The 27,987-nt window shown below is 29.9% G+C and overlaps 6 protein-coding genes across 6 annotated transcripts; 3 read left to right on the forward strand and 3 right to left on the reverse strand.

Moving 5' to 3' along the window:
• Positions 1-669: 669 nt before the first annotated feature.
• LOC123291536 (ATP-dependent translocase ABCB1-like) lies at positions 670-8,823 on the forward strand. Its single transcript, XM_044871851.1, has 17 exons — positions 670-799; positions 2,919-3,040; positions 3,111-3,165; positions 3,277-3,582; positions 3,873-3,973; positions 4,037-4,208; positions 4,270-4,584; positions 4,735-5,085; positions 5,503-5,706; positions 5,791-6,190; positions 6,251-6,348; positions 6,424-6,585; positions 6,653-6,919; positions 7,136-7,581; positions 7,646-8,000; positions 8,067-8,276; positions 8,340-8,823. The coding sequence occupies exons 1-17, from the start codon at positions 785-787 to the stop codon at positions 8,688-8,690; spliced, it is 3,930 nt and encodes a 1,309-aa protein (XP_044727786.1). The 5' UTR covers positions 670-784; the 3' UTR covers positions 8,691-8,823.
• A 1,316-nt stretch (positions 8,824-10,139) lies between these two features.
• On the reverse strand, positions 10,140-13,307 carry LOC123291455 (acetyl-coenzyme A transporter 1). The gene is made up of 3 exons (XM_044871753.1): positions 12,813-13,307; positions 10,487-11,656; positions 10,140-10,357 (listed from the first exon to the last, which is right to left on the reverse strand). Exons 1-3 carry the CDS (start codon positions 13,053-13,055, stop codon positions 10,157-10,159), a joined length of 1,614 nt encoding a protein of 537 aa, XP_044727688.1. The 5' UTR covers positions 13,056-13,307; the 3' UTR covers positions 10,140-10,156.
• Positions 13,308-13,483: 176 nt separating this feature from the next.
• LOC123291723 (bifunctional coenzyme A synthase-like) lies at positions 13,484-17,348 on the forward strand. Its single transcript, XM_044872114.1, has 6 exons — positions 13,484-13,789; positions 14,562-14,952; positions 15,020-15,168; positions 15,238-15,696; positions 16,194-16,376; positions 16,612-17,348. The coding sequence occupies exons 1-6, from the start codon at positions 13,607-13,609 to the stop codon at positions 16,840-16,842; spliced, it is 1,596 nt and encodes a 531-aa protein (XP_044728049.1). The 5' UTR covers positions 13,484-13,606; the 3' UTR covers positions 16,843-17,348.
• Positions 17,349-17,952: 604 nt separating this feature from the next.
• LOC123291933 (mediator of RNA polymerase II transcription subunit 29) lies at positions 17,953-19,638 on the reverse strand. The gene is made up of 5 exons (XM_044872400.1): positions 19,564-19,638; positions 18,877-19,093; positions 18,738-18,799; positions 18,326-18,410; positions 17,953-18,263 (listed from the first exon to the last, which is right to left on the reverse strand). The coding sequence occupies exons 2-5, from the start codon at positions 19,015-19,017 to the stop codon at positions 18,045-18,047; spliced, it is 507 nt and encodes a 168-aa protein (XP_044728335.1). The 5' UTR covers positions 19,018-19,093; positions 19,564-19,638; the 3' UTR covers positions 17,953-18,044.
• A 26-nt stretch (positions 19,639-19,664) lies between these two features.
• LOC123291934 (NADH dehydrogenase [ubiquinone] 1 alpha subcomplex subunit 5) lies at positions 19,665-20,221 on the forward strand. The gene has a single exon (XM_044872401.1). The coding sequence runs from the start codon at positions 19,777-19,779 to the stop codon at positions 20,152-20,154; it is 378 nt and encodes a 125-aa protein (XP_044728336.1). The 5' UTR covers positions 19,665-19,776; the 3' UTR covers positions 20,155-20,221.
• Positions 20,222-21,006: 785 nt separating this feature from the next.
• LOC123291674 (ionotropic receptor 75a-like) lies at positions 21,007-27,313 on the reverse strand (the record flags this gene model as incomplete). The annotated part of the gene is made up of 9 exons (XM_044872040.1): positions 21,007-21,229; positions 22,177-22,463; positions 22,595-22,806; positions 23,153-23,415; positions 24,024-24,191; positions 24,672-24,805; positions 25,389-25,762; positions 26,251-26,287; positions 27,263-27,313. Coding segments are annotated over 9 exons (1,749 nt in total), but the record flags the coding sequence as incomplete, so codon positions are not given.
• Positions 27,314-27,987: the final 674 nt, after the last annotated feature.

Here is a 27,987-nt window from a genome sequence, read left to right on the forward strand (position 1 = left end):
TTACTTGCACACACGGCAAATATGGTGTACCATTTATTATCGGGTTTCACGTACTTTACGTAAAAATCACAGTATTTGTGATTAAGACTTAAAAGTTGGCAAAGACTAAAACAATTTAACGGGACTTTCAAAGAAATGTTCGTTATTTCCTAAAATTTATTTCGACTTTACTAAATTTAAGCATTTTTACGAAATTTTAATATATACAACCTTGCTAAGTATGACTTGCGGAAAATCTATGTGTATGATGCGAAAACTCCACAGAAAATTAAAAATTTAATATTGTTGATCAATTTATAATACTTTCGCTCTTTTAATATATTCTCGATGATCCTTTTTGGGTGATAGAAAAAAGGAAATTGTCTCACCAGCATTAAGTACCTCAAGACCGGATAGATACTGCTCCACTAAATATTAATAATTAAAAAACTGTATCCAGTAACGTTCCTTATGTGAACAATATTTTTTTTTTATTAAATATCATTTTTTTTATGATTTCATGATTTGTGCGTTTATCTACAAAGTGAGTGACATCGTTATAATAATTGAGGTATTTTATCTCATCAATATTTTTACTAGATAACTAACCAGATATCACCTGAAAATTATATATTTTTATTTTAAATATATTTGCAAAAGTATTCTGCAAAACAATTAATCGTATGTTAATGATGTACAAGTAAATATCGAATTATTTTTTGGGGTGTTTTAATTTTTTTTCTATTAGTTATATAATTAAGTGAAATTAAGTTCGATTTTTCATGTGGATTTAAAATTCACAAAAATGGATTTAACAAAGGTGAGTGGATTATTATATTTAAATTTTTTTTAAAATTAATTTCGATTTATGGAAAGTTTTAATTTCAACGCAATTAATATATAGAGTGCCCGTGATTAAACTAGCAAACTGATAGAGTGTATTCCAATTGGCTTTTCTTTTAAAAGCGAGGAACTCAACGCAACGCGTAGAATCCAAATCAGACCTTCCTCAGATAAATTGAAAAATTTTGTCATGGTTTGTTTGGTTAATGGGGTTATATTTTTAACATGGGACATTTATGTTTTAAAATTAGTTTACAAGGATATTAGTTATTACAGGACACCAATAATGCAATCGAAAATTGATCATTAAAAACATTTGTGAAAAATATATTTAATCATGACGTAACTAAATGACTAATATTTAGTTAAATTTTAATGACGTAATTACATGACTTTATTTAGATAGATGAGTCTCTAAATATATTTATTGCCCCCTAACTCCTTTACTAATGGTTTAAGTCTATGACTCAAAATTAAGAAATTCGCGAATTAGGTTTGTGTATTTATTTGCTGGCCACCCAGTATATAGAATTTAGAAGGGAAGATTATAAGTTAATTTTGTTGAGGATATTTATGTTTAATATTTACATATAATTAATTATTAAAATGCGATTATTTTCCCTCGGATTTTTTAAGGTAGTACTAGTACCAAAGCAATTTTAGAATTAGGGTCGAAATTATTTGTAGCTTATTTTCAACTTTGATTGAATTTAGTTATTACTTCATGAATGTAGACGAAAAATTAGAATAAAATTTTTCGGTATCTGCCTTGATTTTCCACTAGCGTACTCTAAGATCCTTAATTAGTCGGGCACAACGGGTTTTTTTGTTTTCAATAATTATTTATTAAATTAAATCGTGTTAAATTTTCAAAAATAAACGGAGAGATTCTCTAAAATCAAGGCCTTTTATCGAATTTCCGAAGGAAATGGAGCTATTGCATTTGTACTGATGATGGAATTTTGAAAAATTTTTTCAAATGGTCTTACCTAATAGTGTCAAAAATTACCATCGTTAAAATTTATATATAATTTGGCATCAAGAAGGCTTTCGGTATGTGAAAGGTCAAGTTCATTAATGAGAAAAATCGACAAATAAACAAGGGGTGGGGGATGTGCTCTGAGGGAATTCGCTTAGCTAACGCAGCTCCTGCGCTGCGAATTTTTTCTTGAGTGGAATAATCTTTCCTAATTAAAAAGTTAATATAGTAATAACATTATTGACAATAAGTGTCAGACAATTAGTAAATAATTTTTTAATTTTATTTACAAAAATTATTCATTTTATTGAACTGCTAATAAAGATAAAAGCATAAAATTGCTCATATTGCAATATTTACCCGTCTTAATACTGACTAATTCTTTTATAGACTCAAGTCTTTTTTTTAAGGCGAAAATAGCATCACACAAAAAGGCGCCAAGGCGATTTACGAAGACAATTCTAGGGGCTTCGGAGAATTGCATTGCGTAACCATTATTCATTTTTATGAACATAGCTGTTCATAAAATCACTTAATTAGTTCATTTCCGATTGTCCGTCTGTAAACACGATAACTCAAAAACGAAAAGAGGTATCAAGCTGAAATTATTATTATAGCGTGCTTAGGGCGTAAAAAGTGAGGTCAAGGACGTAAAAGAGCAACATAAGTCAATTGAATCTTGTCCTACGGACCCATCTTCTAAACCGTTATCTTCTAAACCGAGATAGAACAAAAGATTAAGTTTAAAAATGTTCCTTATAAAAAAATTAACAACTTTTATTTGAAATATTTTTTCGTAAATATCACTGTTTACTTCTGAGGGGGCAAATTAAGCGCAAATCATATAGTACTTGTTATATGGAAATATCAGTTATGTGTGTGTGACATGTATGCATGTGTAGCTATCTTTTTTAACTTACATCAAACGATTGCGTAATTGACACTATCTATACATGGTCTTGCAACAATTAACTCAGTCAATTGTTTCTTTTCTCATTTTTATTAATGATTTTATTTTAATGAAGTCTGATTTTTGAAATCTTGAACTAATGCTGTTAGTAGAATTTATCAAATATTTTCCATGAAGATTTTTTAAAAAAATACTTAATTTTTTCAGACAAAAACTGAACAGCCTGAGATAGTTGCAACAAAAATACGACATTTTGACGAAGATACTGCAGGTAGCCCAAATGATACAAATGGAATTAAAGACACAAAAAAAACAAATCCAATGGAACCGTAAGTTTTTTTTTATAACATGTATAATAAAATTATTTTCCAATGAATAATTACTATTTAATTTTTGTAGAGAATTTGTTGGTCCAAAAGTAGAAGAACCTCCAAATGTAGGATTTTTTAAACTGGTAAGTAATAATTTTGATCTAAAAACTATAATCTATTTTGAATAAAGGTCCATTCTAAATTACCAGCGACAAACATAAAAAGTTATTGTAAGTTTTTATTATTTTTTCCAGTTTCGTTTTGCTACATGTCAAGATAAGACCATGATGTTCATTGGATTATTAGGAGTATTAGTCACTGGTGCATGTATTCCACTTCAAACGCAAGTATTTGGTTCCATTACAAACACAATGGTAGGATATGGTTTTGAGCGAGAAAACATATGGGAATCGTTAACACCAGAGCAAAGAGAAGAACGTAACGAAAAGTTTTTAGATGACGTTTGGTCTTTTGGTATAAATTATTCACTAATTGGAATAGTGACATTTTTATGCAGTTATGCAGCAGTTACACTATTTAATTATAGTGCTGTGCGGCAGGTAGGTTGGATTAGGTTAAATTGGCTATCCACGAAAGACACTCTTAGACTATAGAGCCCATTGTGAAACCATATATGTGTTTTACCACCTTTTCCGCTGATAATTGAAAACGATTACTCAGGGTTTTTTGGGGACCGCTGAACACGAATCCGATATTAAAAAAATTATACGGAGTACCCGGCGACCTGGGATTTTTTAACTGTCTTTCGTTGAAGTATAAAAGCCTGAATTGAATTTTGCGTTATCTGAATATTGACTTTTTTGTTAGTTTAATATTTTTTACTTTTTAGGCCTATGTAATGCGAGGGATATTTTTTAAGAAAACATTAAACCAAGATATGTCTTGGTTTGATTTAAGGGATTCTGGACAATTTGCCAGTCGTATGTCTGAGTAAGTTCTGAGTAACCGGATAAATACAGATTTTTGTTAATTTAATTTGATAACATCTTTTAGAGATATACAAAAAATTGAAGACGGAATGGGTGAAAAAATTCCAATGTTTATACATCAACAAGTTGCATTCATTGGATGTTATATTCTGGCATTTATTCGTGGTTGGGAATTAGCTTTAGTTTGTATGATATCACTTCCAATTACATCGATTACAATGTTCTCTGTGATGCGTGTAAGTAGTAAATTTAAAAAGCATCAAATTATAAAATATTAATTTTTATGCTAATTTTTAGATTATTCGAAAATATGCAGTCCGAGAGTTAGATGAATATGGTAAAGCCGGGTCGATTGCTGAAGAAGTCTTGAGTGCAATTCGAACAGTAATTGCATTTGGGGGTGCTGAAAAGGAATCTGTACGATATTCAGAGCGGCTTGTATATGCTAAAAATAATAATATTAAACGAACAATGTTCATGGGCATTGGTTTTGGATGTTTATGGTTCTTTATTTATTGTACATACGCATTAGCGTTTTGGGATGGTGTTCGATTATTGTTACGCGATAAGGGTAATCCAGATGGTGTTTATGATACTGGTACTATGGTTACGGTAAGTTTAAGCTACATACCTACCCAAAGTCCCTAAAAGGAATTATTTTCTTTGTGTGTATAATGTGTTTAATCTCAAAGTGCAAACGTTTTTCTTTCAAGAAAACAAATAAAAAGTATTCATTTCTATATTTTGTCTTTTCTTTTTTAGGTGTTCTTTAGTGTTCTAATGGGAAATATGAACTTCGGAATGGCAACACCATACATTGAAAATTTCGCTGGAGCTTGTGGTGCAGCAAAAACAGTATTTTCGGTTATAGATACTGTACCAAAAATTGATGCTATGAGTGATGAAGGCGAGAAACCAACAAATATTCAAGGGTCAATTACATTTAAAGATGTACATTTTGAATATCCGTCTCGATCAAATGTTAAAATTCTTCAAGGACTTAATTTGACTATAAATCGCGGGGAAACTGTGGCTTTGGTTGGTAGTTCTGGTTGTGGTAAATCTACTTGTATTCAATTAATTCAGCGATTATACGATCCTAGAACAGGAACTGTAAGTCTCATGATAACAGTTGTCTTAATTCTGTACACCATCTCTTAAAATCTTAAATACTTCGTTGGCAAAGTTTAAAACGTATTTTTAGTAAATCTGTCAAGCCAGAACGATTTGAGTTGCTTTTAGCTCCTGATTCATATCGGTCTTTTCGTACGAAGTGGCTTCCAAAGTAAAGTTTTGAAGCTTGTTTCAATAACTTGACAAACATTGAATGCAAAACCTGCTATGAAAATAAGCATTTTACATTCTGCTTTTATCGAATGTTTATCTGCTTTTATCGAAAAACTCGATCTTCCGGCATTGTCGATTTACTAAAAATAGTTTAAAATTCAACAAACTATACTGAATTTTAGAGAGTGTATGGATGGTATTTATTATTTGGATGGAGATTATTTTTTTGAATTTTTATTTTAGGTACTTTTGGATAATCGTGATATTTCCAAATTAAATGTAACCTGGCTACGGTCACAGATTGGTGTTGTAGGCCAAGAACCAGTGCTTTTTGGGTGTAGTATTGCAGAAAATATTCGATTTGGTAATCCAAAAGCCTCTCAACAAGATATTGAAAATGCAGCAAAAAAAGCAAATGCCCACGATTTTATAATGTCCTTGCCAAATGTAAGTTCAAAATATTAAGTATTCATATTATTAAATCTGAATAATAAAGACATAGATAAATAATTTTTTATATTTCAATTTTAGAAATACGAAACAAAAGTTGGAGAACGTGGTACTCAAATGTCTGGTGGCCAAAAACAAAGAATAGCAATCGCTAGGGCATTGGTTCGCGATCCATCAATATTATTATTAGATGAAGCAACTTCTGCATTAGATACAAACAGCGAAGCGAAAGTACAAAAAGCTTTGGATTCTGCTAGTAAAGGTCGAACAACAATAATTGTTGCTCATCGATTGTCTACAATTAAAGGTGCAGATAAAATTGTTGTCATCTCTAAAGGACAAGTGGTTGAACAAGGAACTCATAGTGAATTAATGGCAGTTAAAGGGGATTATTACAATTTAGTTACAGCACAAATTAGTGTAAATGATCCGGAAGATGAGGATACATTTGATGATGATTCTGTTATTCCAGGCAATTTCAGTAAGTTTTCACAATCAAAATACCTTTAACATTGTTATTAATTTCAATTTTTATTTTCAGATTCGAAAAAAATGGCTCAACGACAAATGAGTAAAATTAGTGCATTATCTTCTGGCAGTCTCGAATCGCAAGGATCTCAACCAGAACCGCCTGTCACGGTGAGTGTCTTTTATATACAAATAGATGCATATCGGTAATAATCCTACTCTAATTCTTAAACTATAATATTTTAGGATTTAGACGATTTTGAAGATGATCCAGAACCTTTATCAATAATTGATGTTCTAAAACTAAACGCTCCAGAATGGTACATAATTATAATTGCTTGTATTGGTTCCATAATTATGGGTACTTCCATGCCACTATTTTCAGTTATATTCGGTGATATCCTTGGTGTAAGTTTTTTTTTTTTTGTAATATTTCATCAAAAAATTATTTATTTTCTGACATATTATGTTATAGGGTCTTTCTGGAGATGATGAGGAAGAAATTCGTAAGTCAACGAACAATAATGCCATATTATTTGTTGGACTTGGTGCGATTGTAGGTGTGAGTACATTCTTGCAACAATATATGTTTGGAATAGCTGGTGAGAAATTAACAATGCGTTTAAGAGGTCAACTTTTTTCGGCTATGTTGAAACAAGAAATTGGTTATTTTGATGATCCAAAACAAGGAACCGGTACATTATGTGCACGGTTATCAACAGAAGCGTCTGCTGTTCAAGGAGTAAGTCAACTTTTAAACGGAGAAGCATTTATAGCATCTCTTTAAGGGTCATAGTACCGTGATGGGCTCTATTTCTATTTTGAAGGTTTCCATAAACATTTCTCTCTTAAATTAAAAACATGTCAGTAAATGTTTATATCCGAGACCTACCTCTTCTCTTGTACCGAGGTAGTCGCATCAAACATAATTAATTTATCTAAGCTTTTGCATTTGTAGGCAACTGGAAGTCGTATTGGTACAATCCTTCAATCATGTTCCACAGTTGTATTTGGAGTGGGCTTAGCTGTATATTACGAGTGGCGAATTGGATTAGCAACACTTGCGTTCTCACCATTTATTTTACTTGCAACATATTTGGAACGGTCACAGATGATGAGTCAAAATAAAAAAAATAAAGGTGATATTGAACAAGCTGCTAAATTGGCTGTGGAAGTTGTTAGCAATATTCGTACAGTGGTGTCATTGGGACGTGAGAAAACATTTTATGAAGAATATATTACTTTGCTGTTACCAAGTTTTATGAAACAAAAAAGATCCGTACATTTCCGTGGAATTGTGTTTGGTTTAGGCAGAAGTTTAATGTTTTTCGCTTACGCAACTGCCATGGTTTATGGAGCTTATTTAATTGTAAATGACGATTTGGGTTATGATCGTGTTTTCAAGTAAATATCTTCAATATTTGATTATCCAACAATTTTTATTATTATTTATTTATTTTTTTGACAGGGTATCTCAAGCACTTATAATGGGTACAACGTCCATAGCACAAGCATTTGCCTTTGCACCAAATTTCCAAAAAGGTTTACAAGCAGCTGGTAATATTATCAGTTTATTGAATCGAAAACCGAAAGTTTTTAGCGCCCCTGGTACAAAACCAGAAAATTGGACTTGTCAAGGTGATATAGAATACAAAGCCATTCAGTTTAAGTATCCATCCAGGCCTGATTCATTAGTATTACGTAAATTGGATTTATCTATACAAAAGGGTGAAACCGTGGCTTTAGTTGGTCCATCAGGTTGTGGAAAATCGACTGTTATACAATTATTGGAACGATTTTATGATCCTAATAGTGGTAGTATTGTGAGTACTTTTATTAAGATAAAACACTCAGAAATTAGATTCTAAATATTTATATTAAATTTTCAGACGCTTGATAATAAATCAATCCATAACGATGTACATTTAGATACATTACGTTCCCAATTAGGTATTGTTTCACAAGAACCTACTCTGTTTGATCGTACTATTGAACAAAATATCGCTTACGGTGATAATTCACGTCAAGTATCAAAACAGGAAGTTATGGAAGCAGCAAAGAATGCAAATATTCATACATTTATCACTTCACTACCTTTGGTAAGATAAAATTTTCTAATTCATTAAATTCCAGTGATTAAATTTATGTTTTTCTTCACTTAGGGCTATGATACAAAAATTGGTGATAAAGGTACTCAATTATCAGGTGGTCAAAAACAACGTGTTGCCATAGCTCGAGCTTTGGTACGTAATCCAAAAATTTTATTGCTAGATGAAGCTACATCTGCCTTGGATACGGAAAGTGAGCACATTGTTCAAGATGCGTTGGATAAAGCACGTAAAGGTCGTACATGTATTACAATTGCACATCGATTATCAACCATACAAGATGCTGACACAATATTCGTCATAAATAAGGGAAAAGTTGTTGAAATTGGTACACACCAATCTTTAATGGCTTTGAAAGGTGTTTATTATAAATTACAAACTTTAAGTTCCAAAAAATTAAGTTAATTTAATTTAGCAAACTCGATCTCACAAAATTTATGAGTACCTCGTGCCAGTGGAAAGCGAGATACTCAAGTTTTAACGTTATGAATTCCATTATATTTTTATACGTCTTATTTTATATTGTACCCTTTTTTTCCTATAAGCATGAATACTTTTATAGCGAATGATTTTTAAAGTACTTAGACAATAATTAATTTTATTAAAAAATAAGTTATTTATTTATTTTTAAAATAACAAAAACAGTCGTTGCTAAGGTGTTGCCGATGAATAATGTGAACGTACCTTTAGATTTAGGTTAATAATTACAATTTAATTGTGATTTGTATAATATTTTCTGTAATTTATTTATAAATAAATTTGTATGTTATATTTTTTATCATAATATGTATAGTTATTTTTTCCTCTTTTGCACGGCACCTTTTCAAAATTAACAAATAAAAGCCAGTACATAACTCGTTGTTTGCTTGGTTATGAAGAAAAATTTTCCAATTTATACAATGGCTCTATATCTTATCAGTGATGAACAAGCGTCGATTTTTAAAAGATTTTGTAAGTACAGGTAAACCTCGCATAATGTTCACTCAATACAACTATTTGGGCTCTACAATTTTTGTTTAGGACTTTATAAAAAATGGCATCATATTTTAGACCTGTATGCAACCGTTAAGTCATTTATGTAATATAAACAGACTATCTATTTTAGACCTGTATGCAACCGTTAAGTCATTTATGTAATATAAACAGACTATCTGATAGATTCTAATGAATCACAAAGTGGGTTTTTATCATTTGGTGGTCATCATACTTTGTGAATCAACTATTCTATGTCAATTTTTAATATATACAATTATTACGCAATCTAAAAAGGGTGTAAAATGTTTAAATAGGTAACACATGCGCATTCAATTGCACAGTTGTAAAGCTGGTGGTTAATAAAATGGCATCTTACAATCACTTAAGGTAGTACTATCGGTAATAGACTTTGCATTCAGAATTTAATGAAACATAGCATAGTTGTCCATTATTATATCATAATTAACCAGTTAAATTTTTAGTGGCCTTCAGAGAACTGAAAATCCGAACGTCCAGTTTTGTTTCCCATCAGGATCAATGTTAAAATATCTTTTTTTCAGTTCTCTGAAGGAAATTTTAACTGGTTAATTATGATATAATAATGGACAACTATGCAAAGTTTCATTAAATTCAGAATGCAAAGTCTCTTACCGATAGTACTACCTTAAGATTTAACTAAGATTTTGTCATAATTTTTAATAATACAATCAAAAAATATAACGTTCGAAAAATATTCTGAAAATATTACCATTTTCACTGTGGTTTGAATGGGAAGTTAGAACTAATTAAGAATAAAAATATTAATTCATTAATTAAAATATCCTTCAATTTATTACCAATTGACTTTATAAATAAAAATTTGAACTAAATACAAAAATACTAAATTAAACTAATTGCTATCTTTGATGATTAGCAATTTTTTTCTTTTGTTTTTCATTTTTAAATACACTCCAATGAGCTTCATTCAAAGATTGTAAATAATTTATTTTACGACCAATCCATAATAACCATATAAATCCAATTACCGCACATATTACTGTTTCTAAATAAAATCCATCAATTTGTGTTTCACATGTTCCACCGGCATCAGTACATTCCTAAATAAATAATAAATTTAAAAATTATACATGAAAGGGGGGTAGAAAGTAATACATAACTTGCTGCTATGTTAACTATCGTAAGAAACAAAGATATGATAGTAGATAAGTATAATTTATTCCACTTACCTTTCGTTCAGGAATCGTGCTACATTCATTTAAAATTTGAGAATTTTCCTTAGACCCCACACAATTCCGCCATGTTAATGAATCTACAAACCATAATGCAACAGTTGATGGCCAATTCCCACCTAAATTAGCTAACGTGTTTAACAATGTCATGTATGTTCCCCCAACCGAAGGATCACTAATTTTTGCAAAAAATGCCATAATAGCAACAAACATACAGTTCATGAATATTTGATGACACGCATAAATCAGCAGGATAATTACAAAAAAGTATATTGGTATATGTCCGTCAACAATCACGTATGGAGTAACCCATACCAAAGCCATTGCAACGAAACCAAATAATAATCGAGGAGGAATTGCTTTAACGTAAACATCCATTGGACGTGGTCCCGAGGTCCATTTTGAAATAATAAATACTAAAATAATTTGTAATGGAATTAGTGGTACAGCCAGGAAACCTAATTTCTCTTTTGGTAGACCACCCTCAACTAATTTTAATCCCGATACAGCATCCGTAGCAGCAAATCCAATTTTCGCGGTTAATAAAATTAATGCTAATGTTCGTATTGGTGGCATTTTTAAAATTGTCCATAAAGTGCTATAAGCTTCATTTAAATTCATCTCAATTTGTGTAGCATGTTCTTCAGCATTATTTTCATGTTTGAATATTGCAATTAATGTCGTAGTAATTAAAAATACAATACCCCAAAAATATAAAAACCCTGATAATGTCACCAAACCAACAGACTGTGGTTCTAAACGTAAATAATTATTACAAAATTCAGCAGATTCTAGCGCCATAAAAAATACATAACCAAAAAAATATCCAGCTGTTTGGCCTGTGCTATTACACGTGGATGCATGTCCAATATTACGCTTTTGTAACATTGTTAATGCCCATCCATCAACAGCGATATCTTGCGTAGCGGCTAGAAAATTTAGGAAAAAGAATGCAACTGTAAGAGCATTTATATTTGGTTCAGAATTTTCAGAGCCTAGCCATGAATCGACAACAGCTGATAATACGAACATTGTTAAGCCTAACATATACTGTACAGGTATTAGCCATGTTTTTCTACGACCTAATTTACTTATATACAAAGAATCTACTAACGGAGCCCATAGTAATTTTAAACTAAATGGCCAGTTTACAAAACTAAATTCAGCCTGAAACAACAAAAAAAAACATTGCATTACATACAAATACGATTTTGAAAAATATTATGGATTTCATCAAGAATTATTGCAACTTTTAGTATAAAACTTAGGTTGTTATATTAGTAGTTGTGATTAGCCAATACGCCGCGCAGTATAGCCAATACTCCGCTTAATATTTAAATATCTATTTAGTTACGAGAACCAATTACTTGTGAGAGTAGACCAGATACGAGTATCAATCAGATACGATCAATAACATTGTAAATATTCCAATATTAACAATATAATTCGAGCATGTAAAGGTCGCTTAAGAGTTGTATATAAGTCCTTGTAGTGAAAAGGTAATGCAGGATTGGTTCGCAATTGAAATTAGAAATCGACGGGAGACATAGATAAATGAATTATGGGTTTAATGCTTAACCATTGGGATCCTAATTAATCATACTCAAAACTTAAAAAATAAAAAACATATCTATCAAGTTACACACAAACCTCTATCCCTGTTTTGCTTCTCCTTATTCTTAGAATTTCTTTTTATTGGATGGATTTTGTATATAAAGAAAAATAATTTTTTTAAATAGTATTTTTAAATGAAGTTTGAAGCAATATTATTAAAAAAATGTTCACCCCCTCGAGATTATCGGATGAAGTTGAGTATGAAATTAGAATCAATAAATCTACCTACATTTCAACCATTTATCCTTTATAGTTTCGTAAAAATCTCTGGAAACTTGGAAAAACATCACTTTTGATACGCTTAATATTATTAGATGAGGTAGGTATAGACCTAGAAGACCAAAATCTCCAAGCTAATGACAAATTCTAGCAATTATACTTTCGGAGAAAATCTCTTGAAAATAAATTACACAATTTAGTACCCAGAGGTTTCGAAAACTTATCTCAGAAAATAAAAGAGTATTACCACCCTCCCCTCCTACATCTTAATATTATCAGATCCACCTAGTATGAAAATAGTCACGATAGACTGGAAACATTATTGTTTTAGAAAACAAACGAAAAGTATATGGAAATTCAGAATCGGTGCACAAAAATAAAACTACAATAATAAATCGTGGATAATCTGCCAAAAATATATGAAAAACTGTAAACATTCTGGATGAAATCTTCGAATTGGGAAAAGCAATTGCCTTTACTAATGTATTACCTGTTGTTTGTAACTGACTCCACGATTTTGTAAGATCATGGGTATGGCAGCCGATAATCCCAATGGAATACCTTGTAAGGTGTACAATAAAAACAATAACGTAATGTTTTTTCCATCTCCATGAAATCGTCCAGCCCCGGTGATTTCTTCTAACGAATTTGTGGTATCCGGATGTAATGGCAGTAAATCGTTCATACGAATTGAATGTTCATTTTTATAATTATCTCGTTTTCGTACACTCATTATATGGAAGATATTTAAATTTTTATTCGTTTACAATCAAACACTTAACCATATTTTTTTTAAAGTACACGTCATTCATAAAAATTCAACCTTGGTTTAATATTTTTTCAGTTAAATTCAATTAGTTTTATTTAACCATTTCTATCACCAATTAATAAATAATGACTTGTAATTCCACATGAAAAGAAATCGAATACTTGAACATTTCACATTTTTAAATAAAACAAATCAGCCGCCACGTCTTATCATGAACAGTTCTTACACAAATATGTTATCGGCAGTAGTCAAAATGTTACGTACAAATACTTACAACCAAAATAAATCTATATTTTAAAATATTAGCTATTGGAACCCAAAAATGTTAACCTAAACTCTGTCTGGCGTAAAAAAATATTATGAAATTACCTACATTTAAAATAATTTAAATTATTAAAGCAGTAGTACTCTAGTACTGCTGAATCAATTAAAAAGGTATTATTTCATTTAATAACTTTTATCAGTTTTACAAAGATCACGATTGGAATATTAAAAAGAGTGATAACAAATTTGAAATGATGGTGAAAACTGGCTTATTAATTTTAACTAATCCAGCAAAAATTGCCAATTTATTGCCATCGGTATTGAAGCATGTAAATAATACCTTATATATTCATTGGAATCCACATAATAAAGTTGAAGTTAAACCAGCAGAATGGCCGAATCATATACAAACTGTAAATCAAATATATTATCAGGTAAATCGTTATTTTTTGCTACATTCTTATAAATTTAGATGAAATATTTTCTCGTTACTGTTATTCAAAACCTAAGAATAATAGGAAAGTATTAAGATTAATTTCGTTTCTTCGTTTCCATTGTATAAGTATAATACCTAAAAGTTGAAGAGTATTATTGAACTTTGGACATTTGCCCCTAAGAGGCAACTCATTTTGCATAGATTGTCCATAAAAATTCACTAAAATTGAGTTTTAAATTTTCTGTTAAAAGAAATAAATATTTCGAATGTCATTCCAAATTAGTTATATAAAACTACATCTATGCAAGCCGTTAATAAACTCAGATAAACAGTCAGGGCCCGATCTAGCTGTTTAACCGCTCCGGGCTAAAATAATAATTTCCACCCTTTACACTCATACCATATACAGGGTGTCCTTTTTAAGTTGATATATGCTTGGAACTCGATAAATTAAATTTAATCGAGAAAAATGCTTCAAACAAAATATATTTCAAAGGGATAAAGTAAATTGAATAAGATGGGCCCTAATTAAAATGAAATGATGGTAAAATATCTCGAAAACTGTAAGCCTTGGAGATTTCTGCTCATCAAGATCATTCTAATTGCAACATATTATATTTCTAAATAGTTATTTTCGTGTCTATGATGATAGTTCCGCCTGACATTGTCTTAGACCAAGGCCAATGTCATTTCAATATATTAAATAGGGGAATACAACTGGACCATTTTTACATGTTTATGTAATCACATTTCCAACCTTCATATTTTAGGCATCCGTTCATTGTCAAAATTTAGATGTACGTATTTTATTATCAGCAATTAAAAATCCAACATCGTCCATCTTTATTGACACTTACCGAAAAATTGAAATATTATTGTTCGACAAACATTACAATGAAATTGAATTACAAACATGGAAGAGGAAATTTAAAAATGTTGACCTCAAATGCTCAACAGTTACATTACCCCCAGCCGCTGAAAGTCAAATAAAATGTAAATCATTCGATCTTCCAGTAACTTCGAACAAAGTTTACGATTATGTTGTATTGGGTGGTACATTTGATCGATTACACGACGGACATAAAATTTTATTAAATGAAGGTGTTTTGCGATGTAAGCGAAAATTTACTGTGGGAGTTACCGACACTAATATGCTGTTATGTAAGTGAAAATGATTTTGCGTTAAATAATTTGTTTTTGTTTGTATCAATTTAATTCTAATTTATAGCCAAGAAACTTTGGGAATTAATTCAACCATGCGAAGAACGAATAAATAATGTTCGACATTTTTTAGAAGATATTGATTCAAGCATTGCATATGATGTCTTACCAATTCAAGACCCTTTTGGGCCTACCAAAGATGAACCAAATTTTCAAGTAAATTTTTATTAAATGTTTAATTTTATTCCGGTTAGAAGTATTAATCAAAGAAAAATATATTTACAGATGTTAGTCGCAAGTGCTGAAACAATTTCTAGAGCGAAGACTATTAATGATTTACGAATATTGAATAACGTTCGTACTTTAGAGTTTGTAACTGTGCCTTTAATTTCAAATGGATTATCGACTGATGAAGAAGAAGATAAAATTAGTTCTAGCAATATTCGTATGCGATTGTTAGGTTCACGACTAAAACCACCTACGAATCAAAAACCAATTTGTTTAACGCAAAAACCATACGTTGTGGGTTTAACTGGGGGCATTTCTAGTGGAAAATCTTCTGTTAGTAAACGCTTCAAAGAATTAGGTGCTGGACATATTGATTGTGATAAAATAGCGCATGAAGTTTATAGTCCAGGTACAAAATTAAATGCACAGCTTATTGAGACTTTTGGCCCAGAAATTGCGTTGGAAAATGGTGAAATTAATCGTCGAGCGCTAGGCAGTATTGTTTTTAATGATAAGGTAAAGAATCTTTAGGTTTCTCATATATTTATGTTTATTAAACATTAATATTAGACCTAGATCCAAAGACTTGAGGATTTAGTTTGTGATATAAATATACTGCAGTTTATATAATTTAGAGCTGATTAATTTCCTGGATTCAGTTAATTTTACACGACTTATACAGCGACCTTGTTAAAATTATGTTGTAATGTTACTTACACAAACTGTTTTTGCAGTAATGGCCAATTTCTGTTCGTTGAGAGATATTGACTTGCATTCAACCAATGACATATACTGAGCCCGTTTTGGTTCCAGTAGCTTATTTAAACAAAAAACTTGTCATGAATTTTCCATGTACTTAAACCATATGTAAAACCCAAACTTCCAACGATTATTGCGTGGTTTAAATTCTTAAGTTTCACTTATTTAAGTACTCTTTTTGTTAAACGAACCTTTTGTTTTATTAAGATAAATATTTTACTAAATGTTACTATACGGTACATTATTATTTTCAGGCTCAATTAGAAAAATTAAATAATTTAGTTTGGCCAGCAATGGCAGAAGTATGTGTTGCAAAAGTGAGAAAATTGCATGAAGAAGGTTTTAAAGTCGTTATTGTTGAAGCTGCAGTGCTTTTAAAAGCTGGATGGGATCGCTTTTGTAATGAAATTTGGGTGTGCATTATTCCACCAGAGGAGGTAAAAAAACAACTTGAAATTTTATCTTCAGTATCTTAACGACTCTTAAACCGGCCCCTCTAGACGTTTAGCGCTACTTACATCAATAATTTATCTTTTTATTAACAAAAAAAATTTATTATCGATACATGAAGTGTTAAAAGTCCGGTGCGACGATTTAGGGCTCCTCGCACTTTGTATCGTCACATCTACATGTATTTTTTTTTAAATTTAAGATTTAAATTATTATTTACAGGCAATAAAACGTTTGATTGAAAGGAACAATCTTTCCGAAGAAGATGCTCGATCCCGTCTAAGTTCACAACCAAGTAACAGTGAATATGTTAAAGCTGCTAATATTGTATTCTCTACGTTCTGGAGTACAAATTTTACACAAAAACAAGTGGAAATTGCATGGAAAATAATTCAAGACGAAGTATTAACATTAACTTCTTCACAATCTTGTCATGCAAGTGGTTCATGTTAGCCATCTGTCGTTTTAAACAATAACTCTCTGCTAAAGAGATTTTTTATTACCATATCACAATAATATTAAAAATTATTTATAAATCAAATACCGTTGACGTATATTTCCTTTTAAGGATCTAGTCGAAAACTTTTTATGAAATTTATCTCTTTCAATTTTAAAGGTAAAAAATAATATACTTTACAGCTACCATTTTATTTTCAAAAGTTTTTAATAATTTTATTGTGGTTCCTACTCTATTCCGTCACAAACTCAAAGTAGCTTTAAAACTTGCATTATTTTTATTGCCGGTGATTTGACAACACAAGTCTTTAACACTTATTCAGTTTACTATCAATTTATAATAAAATTAATCAATTTTTAAGGAAAACGGAAGGTAAGCGGAAAATTAAGAAATCGAACTTTTAGCAAACGTTTTCCTTTTTAAGCAATAAAATCAAGCCACGCAGAGTTTTGAGTTGATCTATCAATAAATGAAAACAAAAAAGAATTCGCCTTTTAATATTGTAAATACTAATTTTGTTATCAAATTGTTATTGGTTTTATATTGATTTTAAATAAATATGCCATTTTTAAATTATACCTTCGAATACATATTTTTTAACATAATTTCCGGAACCTTTTTTCAAGTTTGAACTAAATACTATTTTAATATAAATGTATTGTGCTGGCTCTTAGTCCATCATTTTAAAGAAAACATTTCAATATCCGTCTAAGGTAAATTAACTTACTAAAAAGTTAAACCAAAAGCCAATTACAGAAAAGTACAAAGTGAGCATAAACAGAAACCAATACATTAATTTTATAAGAAAGTCGAATTTGAAAAAATTGTAAATTATAACTGTAATATTAGCGCCTCCTCTTGGCACACCCTGAACCGTGAAGATCTCTGAATACAGGTTTTATTATTCACTGTGATGGAGTTTTTTAAATTATTAAAAAAATTTTAACAGAATAGTTTTGGTAAAAAAAAATAGAGTAGAAGATAAGATCATAAGAATTTTTTATGTTGGATTTGTATTTTCAAGACTGGTACATGAAAATATCAATTTCTTTCAGTTCTGGTATAAATATAAATTAAGCTTATAATGAATGAATGAATTCTATTACAATAGAAATTTGTTGTAATAATTTCTGCTTTCGGTGCTAAATTTTTTCGAAAAATTCCAAAATGTAGACAAAAAAACTTATTATTAATATTTTTATTCTGTTGGTGATATATTTTGTGCAGCTGCAACTAGAGTATCGTGTACTTCCTTAGCGAATGCAACTTGGGCATTCGCTGTGGCTAAAAATTGTGGATACGTTAATGTTCCACTTCCATCAGGAGTACCAAGTGCATCTGTTCGTGTTACAGATACTGCTAATGGTAAATAACGTTGAGCACTTGCCTGTTGTGATATACATTTGATAGATGTTTTCTGAAAATAGAATTGATGTTTATAGAAACTTCACAAAATGAAATTTAAAAAAAGCAACTTACCAAATGTAATTCAATTTGATCACAAACTGAATAAAATTCTTCTAAATTTTTATCGAACCTCGGCAATGGTAAATCTACACCTTTTCTAAAAATAAAAAACAAAAGTATAATTATTCATTTCGAAAAAATGTATATGTTGCAATAATTCATTATAATTTTTCTCGAATCAATTAAATTCAAACGAAAGAGACTTTTATGACAATAGAACGTAGATCTAGCATCGATTTAAATGTGTTTTTAGTTAAGGTTTCTGTGGAAAACCTGAAGCTAAAAGTAATTATTTGAAATTTTTCACATCTTTTGCTCACTTTGTGAACGAAGTAACATCGGATTTTTATTAAAAATTTGGTTTTATGGAGTGTCTACCATGTTATAAACAATGAATGTATGAATGATTTTAAAAATTACTTACTGTGACCCTGTATCAATTAAACTGTTTTGTTGAAGAGTTTGGGCTGCCGTTTTTAAAGTAGCCTTAAAGCAAACAGAAATAAATAATAGTATTAAGCTTGAAACAATGCCAAGTAACCAATATTTGTTTATATTCTTACCGATAAGCCATCTCGTAAAGGACCGATTAAAGACCTTACTTTCGTAATATTATCTAGGTGCTGAGACAATTGTTGCTGAGGTGGTTGATTTGGCTGGGTATTTTGTGGAGGTTGTTGAGGCATTGCATGCATATTCATCATATTGAATGAAATAAAAAAAATTATAAAAGTTTCACAAATTATTCTTTATTTTGCGATCTTTTTTGACACTTTGACAGTTCTGTTCATGGAGGTTATAAAGAAGGAGAACGATCGCTATACTGCTATAGAAAATATTGTCCCCAAAATATGGACAAAATAAGTGAGGCGTCTCATTAAATGCGGGCTGTTGTGAGCTAATTTCAAATGATCTATCAACGTTTAATATACGTGTATATAATATCATTCAAAGGAAAAAAAAGCAAATAATGAAATTATTATTAATTATTATTATTTACTAATGAATAAATTATAAATTATCTATTCTACTTTATAAATTTATCTATTCTACTTTATAAATTTGAATGGTACTAACTTCATCTACTTGTACTCATAAACAGCTAACTTCGCAGATAGATACCACTTTCCGACGACAGCGTGGGTGGTGGCTGAAAAATGAACTATAAATTCTACAAATTTTCAGGGACTCGACAGGCTCGCTAATGCTTTAGCACGTAGCGATCGTTCTCCTTCTCTCTAACCTCCATGGTTCTGTTGTTTAAAATTTAATGACAGTTGTTTTTTTTCGGTAGATAGTGCTGTTCTTGTCAAACATATTTTCTGCTTAGTGCTACTATCTACAGTTTCATTAAAAAACTATAAAGGTGGATGTCATATCACTTATTTTTAATTTTGATTACATAAAATATAGGTTAAAGCTTGAAAAATCGAAGACTTATCTAACAAATTTGTCTTGAAAAAATGGCTTCAAGAACAATTTTAAAGAGAACAACTGGAATAACGGGATTAGAAGTTGCAACAAATCCACATCACACGTTAAATGTGTTATATGGCAAAATTTTACGAGCTTTACAAAAAATGCCAGAAAGTGCTGCATATCGCAGAAGTACTGAAGAAATAGTTAAAAGTCGTGCGGCTATTGTAAATAGCTCTAACGATGTAGCCACTATTGAAAAGCAAATTAATTGTGGACAAATAGAAGAAGTTATATTACAAGCTGAAAAAGAATTAATATTAACTAGAAAGATGTTAGGATGGAAACCATGGGAGCCACTTGCAAAAAAATCACCACCTGATCAATGGGTATGGCCACCAATAACACCAGTTAAACAAGCTTAAAATGGTTGTCAAAATTTTACCGTTATATTTACTGTATAGATATTTAAAATAAACTAGATACAAAATATGTATTGTTTATTTTTTTTTTATATAGTCCGAAAAATACGTAGAACTCCAAGTTTACAAAATCAGTGACAGGTTGAAGTAATTCCGTTTTATTACGTTGGCTGGAGATTATTTACTTGGGGGAAAATGTAACGTTTGTGCATTCATTAGGGAGATTTTTTGGTAAGGGGTAGTAATTTTGCTCAACTTTTACTAATTTTATTTCCACTCGTATCTCGAAAATGGCTGCTCTGTCATAGTATATGTCCTATGTCCTATGAAATGCTCCACATCGACTCAGGAGCTTATTAACCACGCGACAAAGAGTTCATGGATTTTTTGACGCGTTATATCCTCAGCTATACCTATGGCACTTCTCTATTTTGTAATACAGAAATTTCCAGTCAAAGGAGTTTGCAAATCGAAATAATTCACGGGCAAAAATTTTGGTTTTCATTCGATTAAAGCAACAATTCAAAATTAGAGAAATTTATGTTGAATCCATTAATGTTTGATGGATCCGAATTATAATCTATGGGATCCGGCTTGTGTGACTTAACAATTCCCAAAATACTAGAAAATTTGACCAAAATAAATAATATTTAAATTTATTTAAATGTTTATTAATACAATTAATGGATATTTTACTCCATTATGATCAATTCTATAATATACTACAATTTATATCAATTATTGTAAAATATGTCCTTGATCTGAAGGTACAGCGTACAGTGTGTCCTTGATTGGTCACAGGTAAAATTCTTTTATATGAATGTTAAGTTATTTTTTGCGTTGAAATTTTTGAAATAAATGTTTTAAGTCTCTGGGTATTTTATGCACCCAAATAAATTCAAATAAAAGTATTATAAGCGCAAAACAAATTCCAATAAACAATAGAACTAATGCTGGAATGAATGCATCTAACTCTACACTTGGAATTCGTGAAATACTTTGTCCGCACGGTGGCTTTTCATGGGTATAAATTTGTAATAATCGACTCATAATTCCAGTTTCTTTTAAACGTTTCAATCTAAAATAAAATAGTAAATTATTTTGTGATTTTTTTTTAAATTTTTACCAAAAGATACGCACACTTTCAGAAAATTGCATAAATCGAGAAAGTTTGTGTGTGTACATTTGGAGAAATACCATACCATCATATACGATTGGTCAAATAGTTTTTGAGATATGTACTAGAATCGATCCAAATATTTCGATATCTCAGAAATTCAGCATCCAATCATTAAATTAACCTAATTTTTATACTTTTTGGATCAAAATTACCCTATAAACCGAGTTTCATCGAATTCCAAAAGAAATTTTTTTTTTGCGATTTTCTCGATTTTTTTAAAGGGGTACCCCTTAAAAAAATTGCAAAAAATCGAGAAATTTTTTGTATCTCCAATTTTGATAAAACTCAGTATATTAGGTAATTTTGACCCAAAAAGTACAAAAATCGGGTGCATTTGACGACTGGTCGAATAGTTTTTGAGATACGGGCTAAAATCGATCCAAATTTTGCGATATCTCAGAAACTCTGCATCCAATCATTAAATTAACCGGATTTTTTTACTTTTTGGGTCAAAATTACCCCATCTACCGAGTTTTATCAAATTCCAAAACAAAATTTTTTTTTTGCGATTTTCTCGATTTTTTCAAAGGGGTACCCCTTAAAAAAATTGCAAAAAATCGAGACATTTTTTTAATCTCCAATTGCGATAAAACTCAGTATATCTAGTAATTTTGACCCAAAAAGTACAAAAATCGGGTGCATTTGACGATTGGTCGAATAGTTTTTGAAATATGGACTAAAATCGATCCAAATATTGCGATACCTCAGAAACTCTGCATCCAATCCACCGAGTTTCATCAAATTCCAAAACAACAATTTTTAGAATTATTGCCTGCACACAAAAATTTTCTCAAGATTATGTAGTCAAAGAACTATTTTGAAAGTAGTAAAATTTTTTTACTGACCCAAATGTAATCATTTCTTTATAAGGTGATTGCTTTTGAACAACAATAGCCATATGCTGTAAATATGACGGGACAAGTTGAACCTCACTTAATTGACATACAATATATTCGGGAAATTCTTTAACAATTAATGGATAAATTGCAGAAATATCTCCATTAAAAGCATAATTACCATCTAAAACTCTTTCCAAGCCTTCTTGAGCACTAAGAAATATGGCATTTTCATTATTGGATGTTTGCATCAGTAACTTGTTATATAATTCAACTTCGATGGGTTCACTAGTTTTCTGTAAAATGAAAAAGTTGTTTTCGACATTATAAGGATCAGAATTCAGGAATTACAATAAATCGATTATTAGATGGCGAAGTTAAAATACTTTGAAATTAAGTTTCACACCTCGAATAGTTAAATACTCACATTAAAATAATCCCTGTTGTATGGTAGATCTTCAATACCCATTTTTAAATTACTATCAATCAAGTCACGTAAGTTCTTTATGTACACTGGCGGAGCCATTAGAAGCGTTGAAACAATACTAGCCGAATAAAATTGATAGATAATTACCGATGATAATAATGTCCAAAATACAATTATACGGCTTGATAATAATTTGGGAACCAATGCGAAACCTTTAAAAACAAATACAGAGTTTCATAAACGCATCGACTTCGAAAATACGAAAATTTCGAAAATTCAATATCGTGGTTTCCACGTTTGGTATAAGGACTACTATAAACGAATGATGACCACGAAAAATGAAAAATATGACCCAAAAATTAGGGGGCTTAAATAAAAAATTCATTCAAATATGATAAATTCGGCCGAAATCAAAAAAATTTGATTTTGCTCTATCAAACGAAAATATTTAGTTTGGATCGGTAATCCTATAAATTTTGGGTCTTACTTTTAAATTACTTTTAAATTTAACGAATCTATCTTCAATAAATTTCGGAGAAATATTTTGGATAACCTTACCTTGTTGGCTAAAAGCACCAATAATTGTCACAGTTATAAAGGTGATTGTATTATCATTGCAAAAATCATTATAGGTATTCGAATCTGAATTATACCTTTTTAAATTTTGTTTATATTTCTTATATTCAAATACTATTGTTATATACAATAAAATATTGATGAAAACAATACAAATGATTAGTGTGTACCAGACATCAATATCTAATGGTTGAAGAAATACCATTCGCATTGCTGTATGTGGATTGATAAAGACAAATGTTGATCTTGAAAACAAATACATTTAATTTAAAATAATATTATGCTAGGTCCGATATATGATCTGGTAAGTCCGACGATGTAATCGAGGTAGGGCCAGAATTTGTTTACCAAGCCTTGGCTTTCCAGTCCTTGTTCGTACCTTGATCAAGGTTAATAAATCAAGCTTTGGTTTGCCAAAGTGGACCCGAGCCTTGACCAAAGTTAATAAAATGAGCCTTGATTTGATAACCCTTGTTCATTCCTTGGGCAAGTTTATTGACTTACAGAAGTCCCTCGAACTCTTAACCTAACATACGAGTAATACAGAGAGACAACATTCATTACTATTAGAGAAACTGAGATTGGTAGAAGAGTCGTGTACTCGTCTCGCTCCCTCCTCTTTGAGCAATGCAGACTTGGATAAAGAGACACACAAGAAAGTTATAACAATGGTGACTTCGGCTTAAAATAACTCGCCCATGCCAGGCTTTTAACCATAACAAGCTCAAAATGAAAATTACATCCGACCTTGGGCGAAGACTGGAAACCAGGCTGTTATTTTCTATATGGGATTCCTTCATTTTCTATACATGATAATGAATAAGATTTTCGAGTAACTATTAGAAACACAAACCGTGCTAGCCAAGTTGCCATAGTAAAGTCAGCAGCTCGATACCGTTCCATACGAAAAAAGAAACTACTTGCTGATAGTTCAAGTTTACCATTTTCCATCTGTTGTAAAAATCCATTAAATTTATTATGATGTAAATACCCCCATGAATCAAAGCGGTACAACTTTAAACTATAAATAAATGAAAGAAATTATGGAAAAAGGACTTCGCACAAATTATATGTAATCTACATTTCGGTCCAAACTTTTTCAATAGTTTAAGTCATTCTGAATAAAAGCTCTCTTAGTCACAAGTAATGATAATGACAAGATTTCAAGTTATCCCTAAATTAAAATTGGAAAATGTACTCAACTATAAAAAAAAAATGTTGTAATTTAATTATCAAAAATTATGTACATATGTAGCTGTTATATTAAAAAACACACGTATGCATGTAGTTATACATATCTGTATATGTATTGGCCTATACACTCATAGGGATACATTGCACAAATAAGTACATTTCCCAACTTTAATTTAGCTATAACATGAAATCCTGTCATTTTCATGACTTGTGACTATGGGAACTTTTCTTTTTCGAAACTTAATAAATTTGTTGGAATCGAATGCAACCAAAATGTTTTCAAAATTTCAAATTAAACCAGTCTTACGTAAAATTGTACAAATCTTGTAAACAACGAATCAATTTCATATTATATTTTTGCATACTTAATTTATGCGTATTTTTATCGTTTTGTTGATCCAAATAACTTATGAAATCTATTGGTAAATGAGCAGATGGGATCTAAATAAAATTAATATTAATTTTTTTTAAATTAATTTAACAGCAATAGTTTAAAAAAGATCGTGATTGTTTGGTCGAATATATTATAATCAATGAAATAGAATATAGTTCAAGCAAAACATATTCTTAATCATCACTGTAATTCCAGAAGGTCGTATGACAAAGTTCACTTTTAATTTATTCTATTTATGGCATTTTCATTTCCCGTGAGTTTTTGGTATCGAGTATGACCACTTTAGTTGGATTAAGATGTCTTTTGGGCGTTCACGGAACGTAAAAGTCTTAAATCGAGTTAATAAAATAAGACATATATACGTCTGATTACATGTGTAACACATAAAGTCAAATCGCAGAACTTTTGGGTAGTAAAACACTTGTGCCTGACTACAACCGTAATACATTGTTATAAAGTCAAATTATCGTGAGTAAATGACCAAAATTTGCTTCGTAATCGACTAGTTACTTGTTAACCTCTTCTGATGTATTGAATACAATAATTGTTTGCTTGAACTAATTATGGCTAATAACTAAAATAAAGTTCGAGCAAACAATCAAATAATATTTTCGATTTTTGCGTGCTTACAATAACACCAGCAGGTAATCTTAATGCTTGTAAATTCCTTCGTTCATCATATAACCATAATTTTCGATTCATTAAAGTTAATTTATTATCGTTTACATTAAAAACTCCAAGAAAAGTGATATTCGTAATATTATTTCGATATTTATATCCAGTATTATATAATTCGTATAATAATATATTCTCATCAACATCAGCATTATTTTTAATCGCTATCATTATTTGTGAACAAATACTGGTATGTTTTATATAATTTAATTTATTTAAAATTTGATTTAAGTTTAATGTATCGATTGAATTAAATTGATTGTGAGTTAAATAAACATTTGAGGGGATATCAACTAAGTTTTGACTTTCTTCAATTTGTTCAATTTCATCTAATATCAAATAATAGTTATTATAGGCATTCAAATATTGTTTTGTAGATATCTGAAAAGAATGATTTTAATTTACTTATCAAAGTTCTCAAGTGATGGATTCTCAATCAAATAGACAGAGGATTTCTAAGGCATACTGGAAAATCTCATGTAGTATCCCATTTAAATATCGTTACTTGAAACTTACCAAAAATACGAAATGATTTAATTGTTTAATACAATTATTATTAGTAATATTTTTATCCAAATTATTACCGAATGTATAATCGATAACAAATGCTTGTTTATAATTAAAATTCGTGAATATTTTATAAAAGTAATTACTATAATTATAATTATTTATGTTAATTATATTCATACTATTTGTCGTCCAAAGTGGTTTGAAATAATTTACTAAAAATAATAATTGGTCTATAGAATATTATAGAAATTTTGATTTAATTAAAGTGATCCAAATTAAACTTTTAAGATTTCCATAGATTATATACCATATACTAAAAAAAATTTTATGTGAGATTTCTTTTGCTAAAATATGAAGAAATGGTCATATAAACCTTTGGTCTAAGACTTTCTTTTCATCATTGAGATATAAAATATACTGTAGGAAATAAAGCAATAAAGTTTGCAATTCCTTGGAACAATATGACTATGTATGGGACCCGGAAAATGTTCGTATTAGTGTGTCAAACAAATTCATCTTGATTAGAAATTGTGCCTTTACTATACGCGCTTACTGAACCTTATATTTTGGGATATTCTAAGCATTTTTGTCTCATGATCTTTTTGAAGAAAACAAAATGTTTCTTATTAAAGGACCTCGCACAAATTAGATGTAATCTGGATTTCGATCATACTTTTTCAAATTTTGGCAAAGTTCCCATGACCACAAGTCATGAAAATGACAGGAATTCATGTTATAGCTAAATTAAAGTTGGAAAATGTACTTATTTGTATAATATATGCCTATGTGTGTATAGGCAAATACATATACAGATGTGTAAGGGTATTGTATTTTAATTCTTGTTTCTTTTGAAGAATATGTTACGAAATTCAAAGCAGAAGCAGTGCTAAATGTTCAGTGGATCAATTATATGAATTTTTAAGATCAATATTTTCAGCTACATATTATATACGTACATTATTTTTGACAATTAAATTACAATAATTTTTTTTATATATACATTTTCCAATTTTAATTTAGCGATAACTTGAAATCCAGTCATTTTCATGACTTGTGACCATGGGAACTTTAATTCAAAATGACTTAAACTATCATTCCCCAAAATTTGAAAAAGTTTGACCGAAATGATTTAACTAAGATAATTTCCAATTGGTAAAAATTAGTATTATGGTTTTCATTCTTTCGTTTGTAAAAATTCCACATTTGCTTTGCTTAAAGTCCTAAAAGGTTCCAAAAGTTAAATTTGAATCACTTTTGTATATTAATTATTATGTATGTTAAATATTTTTCATACATTGAATGTTATCTTCAAAATCACAATAAAAATATATAAAGTAATTAATATTATGATACAGTAAATATTTTTGGATAAAATTATTCTTAATTTCTTGTTCATTTTTATTAGTTATTTGAATCGCGGAAGTATTTACAGTAATTAATACATTAATTAACATAATCAACTGAACATTTGTTAATAACATTTTTTAAATCAATTTGATTAAACAAGAAATGTCGATTCTTATTACGAATGAATAATCATAGATTCTTATTTAAATAGTGAAATAGTAAACTTTATTATTTATGAAAAGCTTTCTTTTCATCTTTCTCTACTTTCTTTTATGACAGCTTATCAAAAATTAATAAGTTACAACATAAAAAAAAACATATAAAAATCAAATTCCGATTTATATATCGGTGTAGTATTTTGCTATACATCTTTCACTTTGGTGATTTTCGTCTGAACGTTGAAAATTCTGGAAAGTTTGCACCTATACAAAACCAATATTTCAGCGTTCATTTCTTGTTCAAAGAGCTTTTCATTTTTCATAAGTATAAAAGGTTGTAATTGGAAATTCTGGTTTTACCGTTTGGGAGCAATTTGATGTCAATTATTGACACATCAATACAGAAAAGTTTTTGATTTTCATTGATTGGGGTCTCTTTGAAATGCAGGGCTTTTGGCATTTGGCTTAGAAATCAATTGGTATCTGTTTCCACAATAAAACAAATCAACGTCCATGCAATAAATAACAAATGAAATTAT

Source organism: Chrysoperla carnea, chromosome 2 (genome assembly GCF_905475395.1).
Source record: "Chrysoperla carnea chromosome 2, inChrCarn1.1, whole genome shotgun sequence".
In the NCBI taxonomy this organism is placed as follows: domain Eukaryota; kingdom Metazoa; phylum Arthropoda; class Insecta; order Neuroptera; family Chrysopidae; genus Chrysoperla; species Chrysoperla carnea.